This window comes from Nomascus leucogenys, chromosome X (genome assembly GCF_006542625.1).
Source record: "Nomascus leucogenys isolate Asia chromosome X, Asia_NLE_v1, whole genome shotgun sequence".
NCBI classification, from domain to species: domain Eukaryota; kingdom Metazoa; phylum Chordata; class Mammalia; order Primates; family Hylobatidae; genus Nomascus; species Nomascus leucogenys.
In genome coordinates, this window is record NC_044406.1 from 110150179 (window position 1) to 110171820 (window position 21642).

A 21642-nucleotide genomic window follows, 5' to 3' on the forward strand; every position below is an offset into this window, starting at 1 on the left:
TATTGTATTCTCATTGCCCAGCACTACATTTGGCACATGGTGGATACTTTTACTTGGTTGGATGAATTTTCAATATTTAGAGACTTTAGAAAAATCTTATTTCACTAGGATAGGGAATTGGCCAGTTCATTAATTTTTCTGTCAGACCCTGACACAACATTTTTTTTTCTTTTAAAAATATATGTACCTGGCTGGGCGTGGTGGCTCACGCCTGTAATCTCAGCACTTTGGGAGGCTGAGGTGGGTGAATTGCTTGAGCCCAGGAGTTCAAGACTAACCTGAGCAGCATGGTGAAACCCTGTCTCTACAAAATAAGAAAAAATTAGCTGGGCCATGGTAGTGTGTGCCTATAGTCCAAGCTACTTGGGAGGCTGAGATGGGAGGATCGCTTGAGCCTGGGGAGGTCAAGGCTATAGTGAGTTGTGATTGCGCCACTGCACTCCAGCACAGGTGACAGAGTAAGACCTTGTCTGTCTGTCTCTATTTTTTATATACGTATAATACACACACACGTGCACATCTATCTTGTCTTGAGAGATACATCTTACATCTTTGGTTTTGCTTTTGTGTTTGTTTTGGTTTCGAATTACAAAGTACATATTAGTATAGCCTATGCTTTGCAAAATAATTTGGCCTGGGAATGCTTCTTTCTTTTACAGTAGAAATTAATTTTGTGCTATTTAGAAGAATCCAGTATATCACACAATATTCATTTTATTTAGTATTCTCTGCTTCTCAGAGCTGATGCGTTCTTTATATTCATCGCCTGTGATTCCTTAGGTGACTGTATTTATGAACTACCTTTAAAGTGTGCTTAGAAACTATATTGAAGGAAAGCAGCAACTTTGGTTTTTATGAAATGCTCAGAGAGGTAGACAGATACAGCAAGGATCACATGATCTCTTTTATTTTCATCTTGCCCTCTAGATGACCTGACCTGTTCGTTAGAATTTATTAGTTCTGTGCCTCTCCAGTTCCTTTAAAAGAAACAAAATAATTTTCTTTTATAAATAAGTTAGAATTTTAGGAGGTGAATGTGTATCTTACATATGATGACAAACTTCAAAAAAGAAAAAATTAGCCAGATGTGGTGAGTACTCAGAAAGCTGAGGTAGAAGGATCTCTTGAGCCCTGTAGTTTGAGGCTACAGTGAGCTATGATTTGTGCCACTGCACTCCAGCCTGGGTGACAGAGTAAGACCCTGTCTCAACAAAAATAAGATTTTAAAATTTATGTATGTATGTATGTATGTATGTATGTATGTATGTATGTATGAGACAGAGTCTCGCTCTGTCACCCAGGCTGGAGGGCAGTGGCATGATCTCAGCTTGTTTCAGCCTCACGAGTAGCTGGGACTACAGGTGTGCGCCACCACGCAAGGCTAATTTTTGTATTTTTAGTAGAGACAGGGTTTCGCTATGTTGGCCAGGCTGGTCTGGAACTCCTGACCTCAAGTGACCTGCCCGCCTTGGCCGCCCAAAGTGCCGGGATTACAGGCGTGAGCTACTGCGCCTGGCCGAAAACAAGATTTTAAAATCTGAGTATCTTTCAGAAAAAAAAAACTTAAAGTGGTGGTATGTGTTATTTGATTATTCAGGATTTAATTTGTGGATTATTCATTCTTGTTTCTCCTATTGCCTCATTTGTTATTTTGCTGTTCACAAAACATAAAATTAATATTTTGCTGTTTTAGCTTAAGTAAGCTAGGAAATACAATGTTTTGAACTTTGTATATTAATTAAATATTAGTAGCCATTGATGATGTTTTCTAGAGATATAAAATTATTAAGAAAAATTGAGCTGTTTCTTGTGTGATATCTAACCTACTGGGAGAGGTCATTAGGAGTTTATCAGTGTGTTATATTTGAGCATTTAATATTAATTGGATATGTTTAATCTTACCTGCTTTTTCTTTAGGTGGCCACCGAGTACTAAATTCACTTGGGAATAAAAGAAAAACATAAGAAAATTATAAGAGAAAGGTACACATAAGACTAAGAGCTTTAGACTTTAGTTTCAGCCTGTTTTCTCCTTTCTTGTTTGCTTTTAGGTCATTTTCTCATTTAGGAAATGCATCCTTGACTTTCAAAACATAGACGTAATACCTTTTCTGTCTGCCATTTTTGCATGTACTTTGGTCAAAAATGGCATTCATCTGTTGTTCATATGACATTATTGGTGTTTAAATTGATCGTAAGTTCCTTGAGAGGGAGGAATAGATCAGATCTAATATTGTTTCCCCCTTCTGTTCTCAACAAAGTTTGTTATTATCATGAAGTGGTTGTTTATTTAATAAGCCAGGCTTTGGACTGTATGTTTCCAGGGCAGGAAAACCTGTTTTAAAAATTATATCTTAGGTTTTTTTTATTAGCTCCTTTAACTGTATGTGTATGATATCAGCGAAAGGTTGTATTTTCAGGCATCTCATATTATGGTTTAAAGTTCTCATAGGGATTTCAGGACCAGTAAGAGTCATATCCTGTTTCTATTTAGGATGTATTAATGTATATATACATAAAGCCAGACGGAGAATCACAAGAAAATTTAAAAACAATTGTTTTATAAGCTTCTTTTTCCCCTATGTGTTATTACTATGGGGCTGCGAGTGTTACAACAAATCCATATCTAGATTAAGCAGTCACGGTCAGGCACGGTGGCTCATGCCTGTAATCCCAGCACTTTGGGAGGCCTAGGCGGGTGGGTCACCTGAGGTCAGGAGTTCGAGACCGGCCTGGCCAACATGGCAAAACCCCATCTCTACTAAAAATACAAAAATTAGCTGGTCATGGTGGCCCGCGCCTGTAATCTCAGCTACTTGGGAGGCTGAGGTAGGAGAATCGCTTGAACCTGGGAGGCAGAGGTTGCAGTGAGCCGAGATCGCGCCACTGCACCCCAGCCTGGATGACAGAGCGAGACTATGTCTCAAGAAAAAAAAAAAAAGGCAGTCAAATGCAAGGGAACGAAATTCTTATTTACTAAAACACATTAGTAGGCACTGGGGAATTTAACTTTTGAGTATGGATGTCCTTTCCGAATATTTTTGGTGCATTTGTAATAAATGTCATTTTCTCCTTTTTAAAGGAATTGTCCTAGAAGAAAGAAGCAAGCCATCATTTTACCCACGTAAATATATGAATATATTTCTGACATTGAGGTGTTCCAGAAGATGATAAAGAAATGATAGCAGCTCCAGAAATACCAACTGATTTTAATCTACTACAGTAAGTAAATTATATTCTGATAATTTTTAAATACTTGTTTATTCCACAAAATGGGGAATGCATTAACTTCAGTTAAATTTCCTTCTGCTTGAGAAGATCTAATATATAAAATAGCTTTTATGCTTTGCAAGAGTTTATATCAGCACTCATCAAGGCTCTGTAACAGTAATTATTCCGTACTTTTTTGTTGTTGTGTTTTAAATTTATCTTTTAGTTTACATGCTGCAGTTTATTATTTTTTGTTGTGTAGTTCTGAGTCCTTACTTGGTTTTGCAATAGCAACTGTTTGGAGAGAGTATCATGAAATTCCTAAAAATAAAGTTTTCTCATTAGTGAGATATACCATGTGGCACTATTTAGGATGTAATGTCAGATTTCTGTTACAAAATCAAATGATGATTGCAGAAATACGTTACATGTATATTGGTCCAGAAAGTGATTTCAACATAGGTATCCTCTTTACCCCCATCTGAAAAGCTAACTGTACTCCTTAGCTTTTATTGTAATTACTCCTTGGTTTTGAAAGATTTTGAACTACTCTATGTAACAGTGATTTTCATACTAAGGTACAGTTTCATGAGTTGCCTCAGTGAAAAGTGAACTTTTAAATTGCCCGTGAATCCCTTTATTTACCCACCCCCACCACTGTATTTTTTATTAGGATCTTTATGAGACTTGACTTGAAAAGAGAGTTTAGTTGCTAAAAATTTTGAAAACAACAGACCAATACCTTTGTACATAATGGCAGCCAGCATCTACTTTTGATCATATGTAGATTTTCATATTTTTAATAATTTTGTTATCTTCAGTGGAGATTATGAATCTTCTGGGACCAAATACATTCAGGTTCCCACAAAACAGCATTTTTAGTGAGGATTTTATGTATTCTGAGTCTCATATCTTTGTAAAAGTTAATTATTACCTTTGTTAATATTAAGTGTCTGCTGTATACAGGATGTTATATTAGATCCTGTGAGGAATTAAGTTAGATACTTCCTACTGCCTTTATGAGTTCATATTTTAAAGATAGAAAGAGAAGATTATGAAGTTTCTTATATACTTGGTTAGAGACTATAAAAAGGGTTTATATTATGGACTAGACTATTGACTATTAGAATATCTCAAATAATTAGGACCTGAAATAGGATAATGAATAAAAGGGAATTGATGTTGTTCGGGTAGAACAGACCCAGCATTTGATTGGGTATGTGGGGTGCAGGGCACAGTAAAGAAGAATGGAAGATTGAGTCGTGTGGTAGATGACTCAGGATGTTTCAGGTCACGGAATGGTTAATACAGTATGTTTAATAAACATAAATGTTATTTCACCTAGGGTAGTTTTTGTTCTTTTGATCTTAAAAACACAGGAAAACATTGAAGAATGGCTTAGGAGAGTATTTCTTCTTTGGTTGGGAGTATTTTAGACTTCCATTCTGATTACTCACTTAAGCTTTCTTTAGAAAGTTTTTCAGTAAGTTACCAAACCTCTAGTGGTTCACTCTGAGTTGGGATAGCTTGGAGATGAGTATTAAGAGGATAATTGAGCCCTTGATTACTCTGGCCATTGGAACATTGTGAAGACTAGTGATTTTCTTCAGACTTAAAGCAGTTACTTAGCTCTTTAAGAGAGCTGGTGTCCTACAGAAGGCTTGGGAAGAAATAAATATTACTTATACATCAAGATATTTTAAATTTTCATTTTTTTTTTTTGCAAGACCATATAGATATGTGAGAAGATTATTGATGACAACAGTCTTCTTAAGATGTAACACGCATGAGCTTCAGGGTTAATATTATAGTAGTCATTCAGTTTTTGGTGCATTAACTCTAGGGAATGGTATTTATTACAGGCCCTTTCCTCTCAACATTGTAGGATATAGTTAGGATTGCCACGACCTTCTATATATTGTTTAAATTACTTTATATGTAAGTGCTGTATAAATGGTATTTTTTTTTCCTGCTAGAATCTTAATCATTATTTTAGATTTATGAAATATTCCTACCTCACAGCCTCTGCTACCTCATAGCCTCTGGGCAACTGGTTATTGTAGCAATAAAATGGAAATAGAAGAAATCTAGATTGAGAATACTAGTTTTACAAAGATAGCCTTTCACTTCGATTCCATTTATTTTAAGCAGAGCCAGTGCTAGGTTTACACACTTAGGGTGGAAAAACCTGTATCTTTTATGGATGTGGCTCAATTCTAAAATCCAGTGTGACCCAAATACTAATATAAGTATGCCTTGCTTTAAGCATTTAAATCAGGGTGTGTTACTACTATTTAGATAGACTCATGTTTACTCATTTGGAAAGCATCACACATATTTATTTAAATCAGTCGGCTTCCATATGTTTGTGAGAAAATCCAGATTATACAAACTAGCCTTACCCCAACCCAGAACAAGGGACTGTTGTTTAGGACTATAGATTCATATGTTGGAGATTGTAGAGACTTTAGAGATTTCGTTCTTTCCTGCGTATATATTATTTATAGATGAGAAGATTGAGATTGTCACTTGTATAAGATTCACAGTTACTTAGTACCAAAACTGTTCTCCTGACTATAGCTCATCACCTCTTTACTTCATAAAGGATATTGATCACTTAGCATAATTCCCTAGTGTATTTCAAATGATTTAGTTTATAAAAAGGTTTTATAAGTACCCTTTCAGAAATACATGTTTTGTATATTGACTCACCTAGATTTATAAATACTTTTCGAGTGAGGTAGGAGAGATCAGAGGATCTATAATCATAAAACTCCCTAATAAAGTTCCTCCAATGCCTAGTATTAAAATATAGTTTTTCCGCAGCACTGTGACCTTTGAAGTAGGAAATGGAACCAACCATTACATGGAACACCACAGTTCCTAGGGTTAAATTTTGAGACCCACTGGATTAGTTTTCATACTTTGATTAAAAATTAACAAAAATGTTTAGATATTTGTACTTTAGATTATTATTTTTGTAGTTGCTTATGTAATCTTGTGTGTTTGGTAATGTGCGATAGTATGATGTTTTGGGGAAACATCTTAATTACTTATAATGCTAATATGAAGTTTTGTAATGAGTTAACCAAGCCTTTTAGAAAATATGGCAAAAATTAGAAACTCAATATAAATTTCTAAGGAAGGGTTTTAATTCTTATCTTTCTGTCACAGGGAGTCAGAAACACATTTTTCTTCTGACACAGATTTTGAAGATATCGAAGGAAAAAACCAAAAGCAAGGCAAAGGCAAAGTATGTATCAAATATGTGACTTTATTTTGTTTCCTGAGATCTCACACACACACAGATTTAAGTTATGTCTCAGATAGTTTTATCTTTTAAAAATGGCTTTTTAAGGGGGTGGGGGCTGATTGGTATGGTAAGCCTTCTGAATAAATGTCCTTTTGTATTCTAGACGAGATAGCCTTTGGGATCTATTTACACTGCTGTAAAGTTGCAAATAATAATAATAATAATCATCATCATCATAATACATCATTGTTTCCAGTAGTTTATTTTGTAAAGCACAGTATGTTAAGCAGAATGCAATGTTCTGTTGGTTTATTTTTGTTTTCCCACAAGTAGTAAAATGTAAAGCAAAGCGATATATAAAATCTCTTATTCTAAAGCACTCTAAAAATGTAACATACAACCAGTTTAAGGCTAATGGGTTACAATTGGCAATAGTTTTACTCTTTATAAGTAATATGAAAGATAAAAAATTACAAAGTTAAGTTCTGAGTCAGTATAATGTAAGTTTAGAGTGTGAGTGGGTTAGCCTGAGGGCTGCATATAACTTGGCGAATGGTTAAATTATTTTGTTGTTTTGGAAAGTACATTTGACTCTGCATGTGTGTAAATACATTATGCAAAAGATAACTTGTTTTTGTTGTTCAGCATTTGTTTTTCAAAATGAATTTTGGATTTATATTGTCTCATGACATACTTTGAAAAAGTCTTAACAATACAGAAGTTTACGATGACCAAAGTGAAATTTTTCCATAATCCTATCACCTGGAGGTAATTTATTCTTTAAACATTTTGATGCACATACTTTTATTCATACACCTATGTATAAACATGATTATAACATTTTATTTAAGTGGAGTCACAATATGCAAACAGTTTAACGTGCTTTTAAAACTCAGTGGTATGTTGTCAACAACTTTCCCATAAGTGAATGTAAAACTCTGTAACTTCTATTTTTTTTCTAATTTTTAAATTAAATTGATTTGTTTTTTTGGAGATGGGGTCTCTCTATGTTGCCTAGACTGGAGTGCAGTGGCTATTCACTGACATGTCATGGCACACTACAGCCTCAAACTCCTGGGCTAAAGCAATTATCCTGCCTCAGCCTCTCGACTGGACTACAGGCACCACAGGCCTGTGCCACAATGCCTGGCTTCTTTGTAATTCCTTTTATTTTTTATTTTTGTAGAGATGAGATTTCACTGTGTTCCCCAGGCTGGTCCTGTACTACTGGGCTCAAGCAATCCTCCTGCCTCAGCCTCCCAAAGTGCTGGGATTTACAGGTGTGAGCCACCACGCCTGGCCATTCTCTTGTGATTTCTAATTGTGGCACAACATCACATTTAATGTATGGAGCATAATTTATTTAACTAATGCTTGGAATATTTTTTGAGTGCTCATAATTCATGTGTTTCATAATTTTGCGTGCTCTCTTATTTCCTTAAAAAGATTTGAGAGAGGGATGTGAATAGAAATGTTAACGGCTCTCCAAAGATAACCTTAATTCTATTGGACAGTATACATTAATTTATTAGAAAATCATTTTTTTCTATTAACCTACTTTTGCCTTTGATTTAATTTACAAGTTTGGACAAGATTCTCGGTGGCACCTGAGTAGATGACTCTGAAGTTTTTGTGCCACACTTTGGTTAAGGTTATGTAGCTACTACTGTGGGTGAGGTGTTGGGACAGATCAAGGATTTATTACAATAATAGCAACTGCATTTTGACACTATACTATGTATGTTCCATGTGTTGTGGTAACAGTTTCACATGTTGATCTAATATTTGAACAACTGCGTAGATGAGAAAACACCATTATTTTATAGGTAGGAAACTGAAGTCCAGAGAAGCCCAATGGTTAAAGGATTTGAGCTCAGGTCTGTGCCCTTAACCCTCTATACTATACCACTTCCTAAAGTCTTTATGTAGAAATTTTTTTCTCTCCAAGATTGTACACAGGTTAGCATATTTGCTTTTTGTATAATGCTTCCTTTGTATTATCACTCCTTGCACGTTTTTTTTTCTAGCACAGCATACCCATTCTGCCGTTTTAATTGTCCCAATTAGTTTTTCATACTGACAGGGACTATTGAGGCATTTGATAGATAAACTGCAAATATACAGCTCCATGTTAATTAACATTTTATATTTTACTAGTCTACTCTGTTGTAGTTGATCTTTTCTTTCAACCTTATCTCTGAAAATGCTTTTACTGGGGACAAAAGCCTTTCGTTGTACAATTAGGAATTAATGAATTAGGTTCCCAAAGACTGAATCTCATTTACAGAATATAGCAGTCTCCCTTATTCTCAGGGATACATTCTAAGACCCCCAGTGGATGCCTGAAACTGCGGATAGTACTGAACCTTGCATATTGAATTTTTTCAATATGGTAACCAAAATGGCTAGTAAGTGACTAATGAGCTGCATGGATATGCTGGACAAAGAAAGGGATGATTCACGTCCTGGGTGGGATACGGCAGGATGATGGAGTGATTCTATCATGCTACTCAGAATGGCGTGCAATTTAAAACTTTTGAACTGTTTATTTCTGGAATTTCCTACTGAATATTTTTGGACTGCAGCAGACCAAGGGTAACTGCAACTGAATAAAGTAAAACCCAGGGGAGGACTACTGTATTGCAAATTAACAAGTAATATGTTTCAGGTGTTGGGAGGGGGTTTAAAGTAACTGTTAAGAGTTGAGTAGTTTTTGACTCTTGGAGGACGAAGGGACCCTCTAAGGAATAAAGTACATAAATACCACAGGCTTTCAGTGGAAAGAAATTTGTAGGCATGGCTATAGATCAGAGATCCACAATCTATGGCTTGTTTTTGTACTGTCCAGGAGCTCTAAGAATAGTTTTTATATATATATATATTTTTATAGAGATGGGGTTTCGCTCTGTTGTCCAGGCTTGTCTTGAACTCCTGGCCTTAAGCAGTCTTCCCATCTCAACCTTCCGAAGTATTGGGATTACAGGTGGGAGCCACCACTCCCGGTCCTGTTTTAATATTTATTTATTTATTTTTATATTTATTTATTTATTTATTTTTGAGATGGGAGTCTTGCTCTGTCGCCCAGGCTGGAGTGCAGTGGCACAATCTCGGCTCACTGCAAGCTCCGCCTTCTGGGTTCACACCATTCTCCTGCCTCATCCTCCTGAGTATCTGGGACTACAGGCGCCTGCCACCACGCCCAGCTAATTTTTTTGTAATTTTAGTAGATATGGGGTTTCACCGTGTTAGCCAGGATGGTCTTGATCTCCTGACATTGTGATCCGCCCACCTCGGCCTCCCAAAGTGCTGGGATTACAGGCTTGAGCCACTGCGCCCGGCCTATTTATTTCTCGAGGCAGAGTTTCGCTCTGTCACCCAAGCTGGAGTGCAGTGGCGCGATCTCGGCTCACTGCAGCCTCCACCTCCCGGGTTCAAGCAATTTTCCTGCCTCAGCCTCCCGAGTAGCTGGGACTATAGGTGTATGCCGCCATGCCGCTAATTTTTTGTATTTTAGTAGAGACAGGGTTTCACCATGTTGCCCAGGATGGTCTCGAACTTCTGAGCTCAGGCAATCCGCCCACCTCAGCCTCCCAAAGTGCTAGGATTACAGGCGTGAGCCACCACGCTGGGCTGTTTTTATATTTTTAAATAGTTTTAAAAATAAAGAATATGCTACAGAGACTGTATGTGGCCCACAAAGCCTAACATATTTACTATCCAGTTCTTTACAGAAAGTTGGCCAACGCTTGTTCTCTAGATCGTAGAGATGTGTTGGTCTAAAAGAGACCTTTAAGAAATCACCAAATCCAGGGGTCAGAATACCTTTCTGTAAAGTATTTTAATTCAATCCTGACATTTGAGAAATGAGGACTCTGAGTTAGGGAATGGCTTATTTTCTTAAAGTATAAGAGCTGTGGGAGGTATTTTTATAGCTTAGGCGTATAGGGAACCTTTTCACTGATTTTTTTGATGCCCCTACCCGCCCCTTCCCACCCCCCCACCCCCACCAATACTGACAACTTTTGTTATAATGGGCTTCATTTTCATAGTTTTCATTAATTGAATTTTCATGATGACTAAATGTTGGAGGGAGGCCTAGAACAAGAATGAGATTGATAAACCTACTCCTAATGTTCAGAATTCCTTGTTCAGAGCACTGCAATGATTTCTAAGACTAACAATACAAATAAAATGTTGAACTGAGTATAAGGTACATATTTGATAATGAGTTTGGTTATTCTTGCTGCCCACTTCAGTCTGCATCCAAAAGCTGCATAAGGGAGTAATATAAAACTTGGAGATAGCTACCTTGATTTACTATGCCCTTGAGAATTCTCTGATTATACTTGAGAGATATTTTTGCAGTGTTTTTCAAACTTTGTTGATATTTTGAGGGCTTTTAAGTCTGTAATTTTATATTACTTTTCAAAATAGATTCAAATCAGTATTTTGTGTCATTGTTTCTGTTGGTCTTCCTACCAGATTAAGATTCATGTAACATTTACTGAACTCTTTTTAACATAATTTTTTCGTTTTACAGTGATAATAATAGCTGACGTTTTTTTGACTTTATTATGTGCTGGGTATGTTGCTAAGTACTTTGTGTTTTCATTATCACAGCAACCCTATGAGGTAGGCACAGTTTTATCCTCACTTTACAAATTAGAAAAACATCACTGAAACATAGTGTGGTTAAGTAATTTGCCTAAAATCACTCAGCTAATAGTAGCAGAAATTTGTACCCACAGAGTCTGTCTGTCTGCAGAGGCTATGCTTCTAACTACTATGTCATGTGAGGCATGGTAGTATACTTGAAAAAATGGACACCACAAAGAGGCTGTCACAGTTGTATCATTTTGTTATAAGTGGATGGAATTCTTTAGGGCAAGTTTAAGCATGTTATAGTTATGTACCCTATCAGCTACTTCTACTGTAGCTGTGTTTTGAACTCTCAGGGATAATGATATAACTTAACCACCTCGTATTTTTTATGCAGACTTGTAAAAAAGGCAAAAAGGGCCCAGCAGAAAAGGGCAAAGGTGGAAATGGAGGAGGAAAACCTCCTTCTGGTCCAAACCGAATGAATGGTCATCACCAACAGAATGGAGTGGAAAACATGATGTTGTTTGAAGTTGTTAAAATGGGCAAGAGTGCTATGCAGGTAAGATTTATGTTGTTCTTCCCAGTTCATTTGTACATTTTAAACTTCAATGAGTTATATGGAGTGTAGCTCTGATTTTTCTAATTGCATTTTAAACATACACTACTTATTGGAAAAAAGCAACAAAATCATCAGAAAACTCTTGGGATGTATTTCTTCATATATAAGACTTTTATGCTGTGTCTTGATTCATTTTCCGCTGCATGTTTTTTTCTTTTCTTATTTATTTAATTTTATTTTTTTGAGACAGAGTCTCGCTCTGTTGCCCAGGCTGGAGTACAGTGGCACAATCTCGGCTCACCACAACCTCCACCTCCTGGGTTCAAGCGATTCTCCTGCCTCAGCCTCCCAAGTAGCTGGGATTACAGGTAGATACCACCATGCCTGGCTAGTATTTTTTGTGGGTATTTTCAGTGGAGATGGGGTTTCACCATGTTGGCCAGGCTTGTCTCGAACTCCTGGCCTCAAGTAATCTGCCCTCCTTGGCCTCCCAAAGTGCTGGGATTACAGGCAGAAGCCACCATGCCCAGCCCATTATTTATTATTATTATTATTATTTTGAGATGGAGTCTCACTCTATTGCCCAGGCTGGAGTGCAGTGGCACGATCTCTGCTCACTGCAACCTCCGCCTCCTGGGTTCAAGTGATTCTCCTGTCTCAGCCTCCTGAGTAGCTGGGATTACAGTTGCCCGCCACCAAGGCTGGCTAATTTTTGGTTTTTAGTAGAGACGGGGTTTCACCATGTTGGCCAGGCTGGTCTCAGACTCCCGACCTTAAGTAATCCACCTGCCTCCCAAAGTGCTAGGATTACAGGCGTGAGCCACCACGCCCAGCCCCAACCCATTATTTTTTTTTTTAATGGCATAAGGTAAAAAATAATTTGGTTAAAAATATGCTGATTTAAACCATGGCTATGAGGTCTCAATTTTCCCTGAATTTATATAGATGCCATTAAAATACGAAGTCTTCTACCCATATGGAATTCCTGGTTGAGTGACCTAATATAATTACTGTCCACTTTAGTGGAATGAATTATTTTGATTACTGTTGTCTATTACAAATTTTATTATTTGTGCTTGTTTCTTAGAAGAATAAAAAGTTGGAGGCATATTCATGTCGAATCATTCGAATTAGTTTTCTCTGCGTACTTTTATGACAACAGAAGCATTTAGGCTTTCTAATGTTGGCTAAACCATTAGAAAGTGGAATAAATACAATACTCAAGGAGTATATATACTTAATAAAGTTTTAATTTATAAAAGCTACAGGAAATAGTTCTTTTTTTTAATTTCAACTTTTAGATACAGGGGTTACATATACAGGTTTGTACATGAGTATATTGCACCTAGGAAGTGAGGATAGTATCTGGTGGGTAGTTGTCAGTCCCCACCCCCCACCCCCAGTAGTCGGCCGTGTCTATGTTTCCCACATTTGTGTCCACGTGTGCTCAATATTTAGCTTCCACTTACAAGTGAGAACATGTGGTATTTGGTTTTCTGTTCCTGCGTTAATTCACTTAGGATTATTGCCTCCAGCTCTACCTATGTTGCTGTGAAAGACACAATTGCATTCTTTTTTATGACTGTGGAGAATAGTATTTCTTCATAGAAATAACTTTAATCAGTGATGGGTGCACATGAATGGTTTTCTGAGAACTATCTGTTCAGGCTTTTTGTTAATAAAAGCTGACACAAATACCTTGTTTAGAAATATAGAATTAGCTTAATATGTGTGGTTTTATAAATGTATCAAATGAGACTAATAAAGAACAGTTTTACATGTAAAATGTGAAAATACTTGTTAATTGTTTGAGCTTTCACCAATTTTACAGAGCAAAGAACTTAAAAGGTGCCAGATTTATTCATACCATTCTAATGCACCTTTTTTTATCCGTTTATTAATGTTTGCTTGTATATCATGATTAGAGTGTGGATTCTTTTTCTTGTTTAGTGTTTTAAATTACTGTTTTGAATATGTTTGGCTTTTAAAAAATAAATAATGTCTTATTATATTACTGTACTATGGTTTATTTAGTCATTCCCCAATTTTAAAAATTACTTTTCTCTCTCTAGTTCTCCTTTTGGGTTATTTTTATCAAGAGGATAAATTATTTCAGTTACATTATATTGCATTTCATTACTTTCCTTCTTATTTTTATATTATACATTTTCTCTGTAATATTTTATTCTAAGTAGTTAAATGCACTAATCTTCTTTCTTCTATCTTTTTAACATCAGTGTCTTAGTCCATTTGGGCTGCTATTAAAAAAACTAACATAGGCCAGGTGTAGCAGCTCACGTAATCCCAGCACTTTGGGAGGCCAAGGTGGGTGGATCACCTGAGGTCAGGAGTTGGAGACCAGCCTGCCCAACATGGTGAAACCCCGTCTCTACTAAAAATAAAAAAAATAGCCGGGCTTGGTGGTGAGCACCTGTAATCCCAGTTACTTGGGAGGCTTAGGCAGGAGAATCACTTGAACCCTGAAGGCGGAGGTTGCAGTGAGCTGAGATTGCGCCATTGCACTCCAGCCTGGGCAACAAGAGTGAAACCCTGTCTAAACAAACAAAAACAAAAAACCAACATAAACTAGAAAGCTTATAAAAAACAGAAATTTATTTCTTACAGTTTTGAAGGCTGCGAAGTTCAATATTAGGTGCCTACAGATTCATTATCTGGTGAAGGCCTGTTTTCTGGTTCATAGATGGCATCCTCTTACTGTGTCCTCACATGGTAGAAGGGGCAAGGCAGCTCTCAGGGGCCTCGTGATCTAATTGCCATCTATAGGCTCCACTTCTTAATACCATAACATTGGTGACTACAGTTCAACATACAGTTTGAACACAAAACCCTTCGGACCACAGCTATGAGAAATCCTGACTCATAATCACAGCTAATTAGGCTATTCCATTTTTATCTAAAAATGAATATTTTCTTTTTTTGTGTGTTGCTTATGGCTTGTCATATTAAGATTGTACCTCTATCTGTGTCATTTTTATTTTCTTTTTTTATTTTAAGATGAGGTTTCATTATGTTGCCCAGGCCGGACTTGAACTCCTGGGCTCAAGCAATCCTCCTGCCTCAGCCTCCCCAGTAAGTGGGACTACAGGCACATGCCATTGTGCCTAGCTTGTTTTTCTGTTTCGAAATGTGTTTGCCTCTTAAGAGAGAATGTCTGCACTATCTTTCCATTGATTTCCTGGAATCTTTTCGACAATTTTATTTTGTTATGTGTGTTCCCACTTGTGTTACCCTTTTAAGACCAAATTTGATGGAGGAAGTCCTCTGTTTAGAAACTTCCAAGAGTTCTTATCTAAAATTTCTAGCCCAGATTTCCTTCTGCTATATTTTCTGTCCTCCAGTCACAGTATATACTCTGCCCTTAGGCTTTTCTTTTTGTTTTTCTTGTTGTTTGCAGTAGTTTTATTTTACTCCCCCCTTGCATGTCAAATGTCAGTCTTCTGAGCGAATCAAATGTCAGTCTTCTGAAAAGCATTCTCAGACACTACTACTTTTCGTTTCCAATGTGTTTTTTACTCTTATCTTTTCATTATATAGCACTTATACTGTGCCTGACTTTGACTCTAGGTTGCTAATTCTTTGATCAAGGATCATGTGTTATTCATTATTTTTGCATTGCCAGGATATACCTATCTCAGTAGTTGTTGTTGTTATTATTATTATTATTATGTGAGACAAGATCTCACTCTGTCACCCAGGCTGGAGTGCAGTGGCACGATCTCGGCTCACTGCAACCTCTGCCTCCCAGGTTCAAGTGATTCTCGTGCTTTAGCCTCCCAAGTAGCTGGGATTACAGGTGCATGCCACCATGCTGGGCTAATTTTTGTTTGTACTTTTTGGTAGAGACAGAGCTTCTTCATGTTGGCCAGGCTGTCTCTCTCAGTAATGATAAGTGATAGTCAATAAATGCAAGAATGGCAGTTATTTTAAAACTAGTTGTTATGTTTTAAGAATGGAGAAAGTATGCATGTGCCCCCTAATTTTATTATATAACAGATGTTGAATTTTGTTACATAAGTTCTCAGCATACTATTTGATTAAAAATTTTAAGCATATTTCAGTAGCTCACATTATTTTTATTACAGCAGACTTATTTTCCTAGTGTAAACTCTACTTGATCTTAATGAATTACTTTTTAATGTGATGTAGTGGTCTCTTTGTAAGAGTTCATTGAATATTTTGCATCTTTATTGATGAGAGTAGCCATTGTTCCAGTTATCTATTGATGCATAACAAACCACCCCAAACTTAGTGATGTGAAACAACAATCATTTTATTATGCCTAATGATTCTTTGGGTCTGGAATTCAGACAGAACTAAGTGGAGATGACTTGTCTCTGCTTTATGATGTCAAGGGCCTTAGCTGGGACCATTTGAGTGCCTGGCACTAACACAGTTAGGGACTATAATCATTTGGAAGCTTCTTTACTCATGTTTAGTGCCTAGTCTGTAGTGATATGAAGGCTGGACTTAGCCAGAACTGTTAGCTGCATAACTACAAATGGCCTTTCTATGTGGCTAGGGCTTTTTACAGTATGGCATCTGGGTTTGGAGAGAATGTCCTGAGAGTAGTGTCTAGTTTGCTAGTGCTCCAAGAGACCAGTGCAGTTGCTGCCTGGCATTCTGTGACCTAATTTTGGAAGCATCACTGCATTCTATTCTAGAGAAGATGACATAGACCCTCTTACTGGGGAGCAGTGTCCAATAATTTGGGGCCGTGTTTTAAAACTGTCACAGTCTCTATGATATATTCTTTTGCTGTTTATTGCCTATATCATATTTGGGAAAAATACTGAGCACATTTCTTTTGTAAATTATGTTGGTTAATATAAACAAGCTGTTGTAAATACAAGAAAGTAGAAATTAAGTAAAGTTTTAGAATAATTCCAGTCAGTCTGTCTGAACCAGGTATTTCTTAGATATTTTTCCTCGATTTATCTTTATTGTGTAATCATAGTATCTTTTTTGTACATTAAATTCTACATGTTTTAGTCATTGTTTGTACCTGGATTTCCTATTTATTGGTATATAACTTAGAAATATTTCCCTCTCCCAACCTTTTGTTTTTTTACACTAGCTCTTGTTTATCATCTTGATTTTATTTAATTTGCTCTATTTAAAAAGTTTTGTTGTTGTTGTTGTTTGTTTGTTTGTTTGTTTTTTTTGGAGACAGAATCTCGCTCTGTTGCCCAGGCGGGAGTGCAGTGGTGCGACCTCAGCTCACTGCAACCGTCATCTCCCGGGTTCAAGTGATTCTTCTGCTTCAGCCTCCCGAGTAGCTGGGATTATAGGCATGCACCACCACACCCAGCTAATTTTTGTATTTTTAGTAGAGACGGGGTTTCACCATGTTGGCCTCTCGAACTCCTGACCTCAAGTGATCCGCTGGCCTCAGCCTCCCAAAGTGCTGGGATTACAGGCGTGAGCTACCGCACCCAGCCTAAAAATTGAAAGTCAGTTTTGTCGTTGCCTCTCTTGTCCCCAAAAGAATAAAGTATTCCTTTTATTTTTTAGTTCTAGCCTATTTTCTTTTTTAAGAAATGACCATACTGAGATATATTTACCATACTATAAAATTTACCCTTTAAAGTGCAAATTCAGAGTTGTACAGCCACCATTACAATATAATTTTAGAATATTTTATTATTATTATTATTTTTTGAGATGGAGTCTCACTCTGTTGCCCAGGTTGGGGTACAGTGACGTGATCTTGGCTCACTGCAACCTCCACCTCCTGGATTCAAGAGATACTCGTGCCTCAGCCTCCCAAGTAGTCGGGATTACAGGCGTGCACCACCACGCCTGGCTAATTTTTGTATTTGTGGCAGAGACAAGGTTTTATTTACCATGTCAGCCAGGCTTGTCTCGAACTCCTAACTTCAAGTGATCCACTCATCTCGGCCTCCCAAAGTTCTGGGATTATAGACATGAGCCAGCACACCTGCCCTGTATTGTCTTAATTATTTGAAATTCTTTAATGTCACTGAGAAATCATAAGTAATTATACTTGATGGAATTGAGTTCCATAGTTTCCACATTCTTTTCAATGCAAAATAAATAGAAGATTGATAGGTCATTTTGTGTTATCAGATTGTTTTACTGAATTCGATTCTATTTTATTATTGTTAAAATTGAACTTTAAATTTCAGTGTATAAATATTTATATTAAAGTAATGTGATACTGTATAATCTTGAATTTTATGACTTTATCAGACTTAAATGATTTTGAGAAAATAAGAAGAAGCTAATGATTTTATTTTTTTCGCTCTGCTGTAGTCGGTGGTAGATGATTGGATAGAATCATACAAGCATGACCGAGATATAGCACTTCTTGACCTTATCAACTTTTTTATTCAGTGTTCAGGCTGTAAAGGTAAGATATATTTATTTTGAAATCAGCAGCTCTCAAATAGTCACTTCGTTGTTCCACCTAAAGAGATGTTGTTAGCACTTTACATGGTAAATAACGCTAAGGCATTATTTGCATCATATCCGTACAACATTTGTAAGGAAAAAAGAGCAAAGGACAAAGTAAAAGAGAAAGTCTATTAACAAAAGTTTTATTCATATGTGAAAGTTATCTAAAAACTTAGCAGTTTATAATTGTTATGTTACTTTTATTAGATATATTTCCTACTTTCAGCATCTGGTTTTAGGAACAAAGAAATTGATTAAGAAGGGAGGAGGAAGATAATGAAGAGATACAGGTTCAGATGACAGGTAATTGTACAGTGTAGGGAGTTAAAAAGTGCCATGAATAACAGTAAGTAAGTAAGCAAGCAAGTAAGTAAGTTACGTTAAGTAAGTTAAAATAAGGTATTAATGAAATTGACATTTCTTCTAAAAGGTAAAGAAATTTTGTTGTGTGTAGTGGTATCTTCTTTAAAGTGTTTTTACTTTATTTTATAAACATTTTGAACTGGGAATGATAAAAGTACAAAATACAGAAATTTCTTCCCTAAGACAGAAGTATTTAGGACAAACATTTGGCAGGGGGACAAAATTATGTAAGTTGGGGAATCCATATATCCTCATATGGATCAATAAATGAGTCAGTCAAGATTACGGGCAGGTTCTGATGTATCTGGTGTCTCCCAATACTTAGTTCATCCTTGAAATTTCAGATGATGCCCAGGCAAATACATTTTATGGAGATTTCTGGGGGTATTTTTTTTTTTTAATGAAAGTGGCATCAAAAAAATTAGAGCATTAGAAATTGGGAGAGAAAGTTGCTTAAAAATAGATATAAAACGTTAAGATGGTAAAGAATGATTTATTTAAACAAATGCAGAAGCCGAATTGTAAGGAGCAATTCAATTCTGCAGTATTCCTTTAAAGATACCATAATATCTTCGAAAAACAAGTAACATTGGCATTTTGAGTTTGATCACAACATTCAGTGTAGTATGTGTATTAAATGTTACCTGTCTGTGAGGCCTGAAAGATAGACAACTATATTAAATTCTTGAGCCTGTGATCTTTATAATGTCACTAAGGTGCTGAGAAATTTAAAAAATTGTCTTAATCATGGCGTATAGAGAGCTGCCTAGTTTACTTCATTTGCCTAAAATAAAAGTAGCTTTAGTTCAATATTAGAAAATTCAGCTGACTTCTGTTCAGAGGAGATGTTGTCGTGATGTTACTATGGTATCCTTAAGGTTCTGAACCAGATTGACTGTTTAAAGATGAGCTATACTAAAATTATTTTTCTCTATATCCAGTCATTTTTTTCTGGGGTAGGATGGATGCAAGTACCTGCTTGTTGTGTCATATAATCAAGGGCTATGTCCTTTCTCATTAGACTCTTTGCAAATGGAAGGTTGAGTGCAGACAACTGAACAGGTGCCAGAAATAACGTAATGAGTTAAAATTTTAAATCTTAAGTCTCCCCTTTTATTTTATTTTATTATTATTATTTTTTGAGAGAGAGTCTTGTTCTTTCACCCAGGCTGGAGTGTAGTGTCGTGATCATGGCTCACTGCAGCCTGGACCTCCTGGGCTCAGGTGATCCTCCCACCTCAACCTCCTGGGTGGCTGGGACTGCAGGCTCACGACAACATGCCCAGCTAATTTTTTGTTTCTGTTTTTATTTTTTGTGGACATGGGGTTTTGCCATGTTGCCCAGGCCGCAAGTGATCCTCTTGCCTCATTCTCCGAAATAGCTGGGGCTACAGGCGTGCACCACCATGCGCAGCTATTTTTTATTTTTCGTAGAGACAGATCTGGCTATGTTGCCCAGGCTGATCCTCAATCTCCTAAACTCAGGCAATTGTCCCACCTCAGCCTCCAAAGTGCTGGGATTACAGGCATGAGCCACCTTACTGGCGTGAGTTTGTTTGTTTGTTTGTTTGTCTGTTTTTGGTATGAGTTTCTTTCTTTCTTTTTTTTAAAATTTAATTTTTTTTTGTAGTGACAGATCTTTCTCTGTTGCCCAGGCTGGTCTCAGTCTCTTAGCCTGAAGAAGTTGTCCCACCTTGGCCTCCCAAAGTGCTTGAATTACAGGTGTAAGCCACCACTCCCGCCTGAGTTTCTTAATTAGGCTTCTGAGTTGTAGTTGTTTTTAAAACAAGGCCACAGAGCATGTTCCCTTTGTCAATTTCATTCTTTTTTTGGCATCAGTTTGTTTACACATCAGGAGCTTGCTAACTCAACATTTGGACCTTGTCACAAGTGAGTTTGTCAAGATTTCTAAAAACTTAAGGTGTTGAAAACTTAAATTGTAAGGTTAATTTAAGCACTGCTGTAATATTTATCTTAGAATCAGGCAGTCTCCATGAAGGGGAATTTACTATATAATCAAAGATAAAGCCATTAATTACTTATACACACAAAATTATTTTAATATAATTCTTTTATAAATGACTTAGAAACTTCTTTAAGTATACTTATTGTAATTTAACATTTCCTGCAGACCCAAGGTTGTTATAAGCATCAGTTATTTTTCTACAATACATTGATGACTTCTGTAGCTGTTGAAGCATGGAGGGATGTTTAACTCTATGCTGCTCCTGACTGCTCCGTTGGTGATTCTGTGGCCAGTGTTTTCTTCTTTTTTTCCTAGTCAGCTGTCACTTTTCTTTTTCTCTTTTAAAATAGAGACAGGGTCTTGCTGTATCACTTTTAGATTTACCTGATTTTAGCAGTCTTGCTAAAAATGTCCCCCACATTTTTAAGGCAGCAGGCTCTGGCCTTATGTCCTAATGGTGGCTTCATACCTGCCTCAAGAGTTAAATGAATGGAGTTTGTGATAGCTACTTTCTTTTCTGCTCTGAGGTCCTTTTCTGCTTGTTTTTGGGTTTCTGGATGTCTTGTGGTTTATGAGAAGGGGGAGGAGCTTTAGAAATGAAGGATTGTTGAAAAGTATGCAGTATGTTTGCTTTGAGATATATTTATATGTAAATGTTAATTTCACAGAAAATGTTCAGGCCATTAGTTACTTTTCCTTCTCTAGCATTCCCAGGTATACAGCACCTGGGTATGAAGTATGGGAAGGTTTTGAAGAGATATACGTGATTCTAGATTTAAAAACAAAAGCCTTTCAAAAGGTTTTTGAGAGTGTGTGTTTTCTCTTCTCCTCTTCTCTTTTCTGTTCTTTTTTTTTTTTTTTAGACAAAGTCTCACTCTGTTGCCCAGGCTCTGGAGTGCAGTGGTGTGATCTCGGCTCACTGCAACCTCTGCCTCCCAGATTCAAGCGATTCTCCTGCCTCAGCCTCCCGAGTAGCTGGGATTACAGGCACGCCCAGCTAATTTTTGTATTTTTAGTAGTGACGGGGTTTCACCATGTTGGCCAGGCTGGTCTCGAACTCCAGACCTCAAGTGACGCACCCGCCTCGGCCTCCCAAAGTGCTAGGATTACAGGCATGAGCCACCGCACCCGGCCAAGAGTGTGTTTCTTTAGCCAGAGAAATGGTGCTTTCTCCTGAGTTCATCAACTTTTTAAAACAATCATTTGTTTTTTTTTTTTTTTTTAAGTTGCGGCAAGTAAGGATTCTTCTAGGGTA

At 36.9% G+C, this 21642-nt stretch overlaps 1 protein-coding gene across 8 annotated transcripts in view; it reads left to right on the forward strand.

The window, feature by feature from the left end:
* STAG2 (stromal antigen 2) overlaps window positions 1-21642 on the forward strand; it is a 140773-nt gene that overhangs the window by 58730 nt on the left and 60401 nt on the right. For 4 of the 8 annotated variants that reach the window (XM_030806556.1, XM_030806559.1, XM_030806560.1 and 1 more), the window contains exons 2-5: window positions 3082-3221; window positions 6384-6462; window positions 11459-11623; window positions 17918-18014. In XM_030806556.1, the coding sequence (XP_030662416.1) occupies window positions 3178-3221; window positions 6384-6462; window positions 11459-11623; window positions 17918-18014 (385 nt within the window). In that variant the 5' untranslated portion in view covers window positions 3082-3177. Of the gene's footprint in view, window positions 1-1917; window positions 1983-3081; window positions 3222-6383; window positions 6463-6902; window positions 7231-11458; window positions 11624-17917; window positions 18015-21642 lie in introns of those variants that run through there. The other 4 variants (XM_003262297.4, XM_030806557.1, XM_030806561.1 and 1 more) reach the window with 2 other exon arrangements.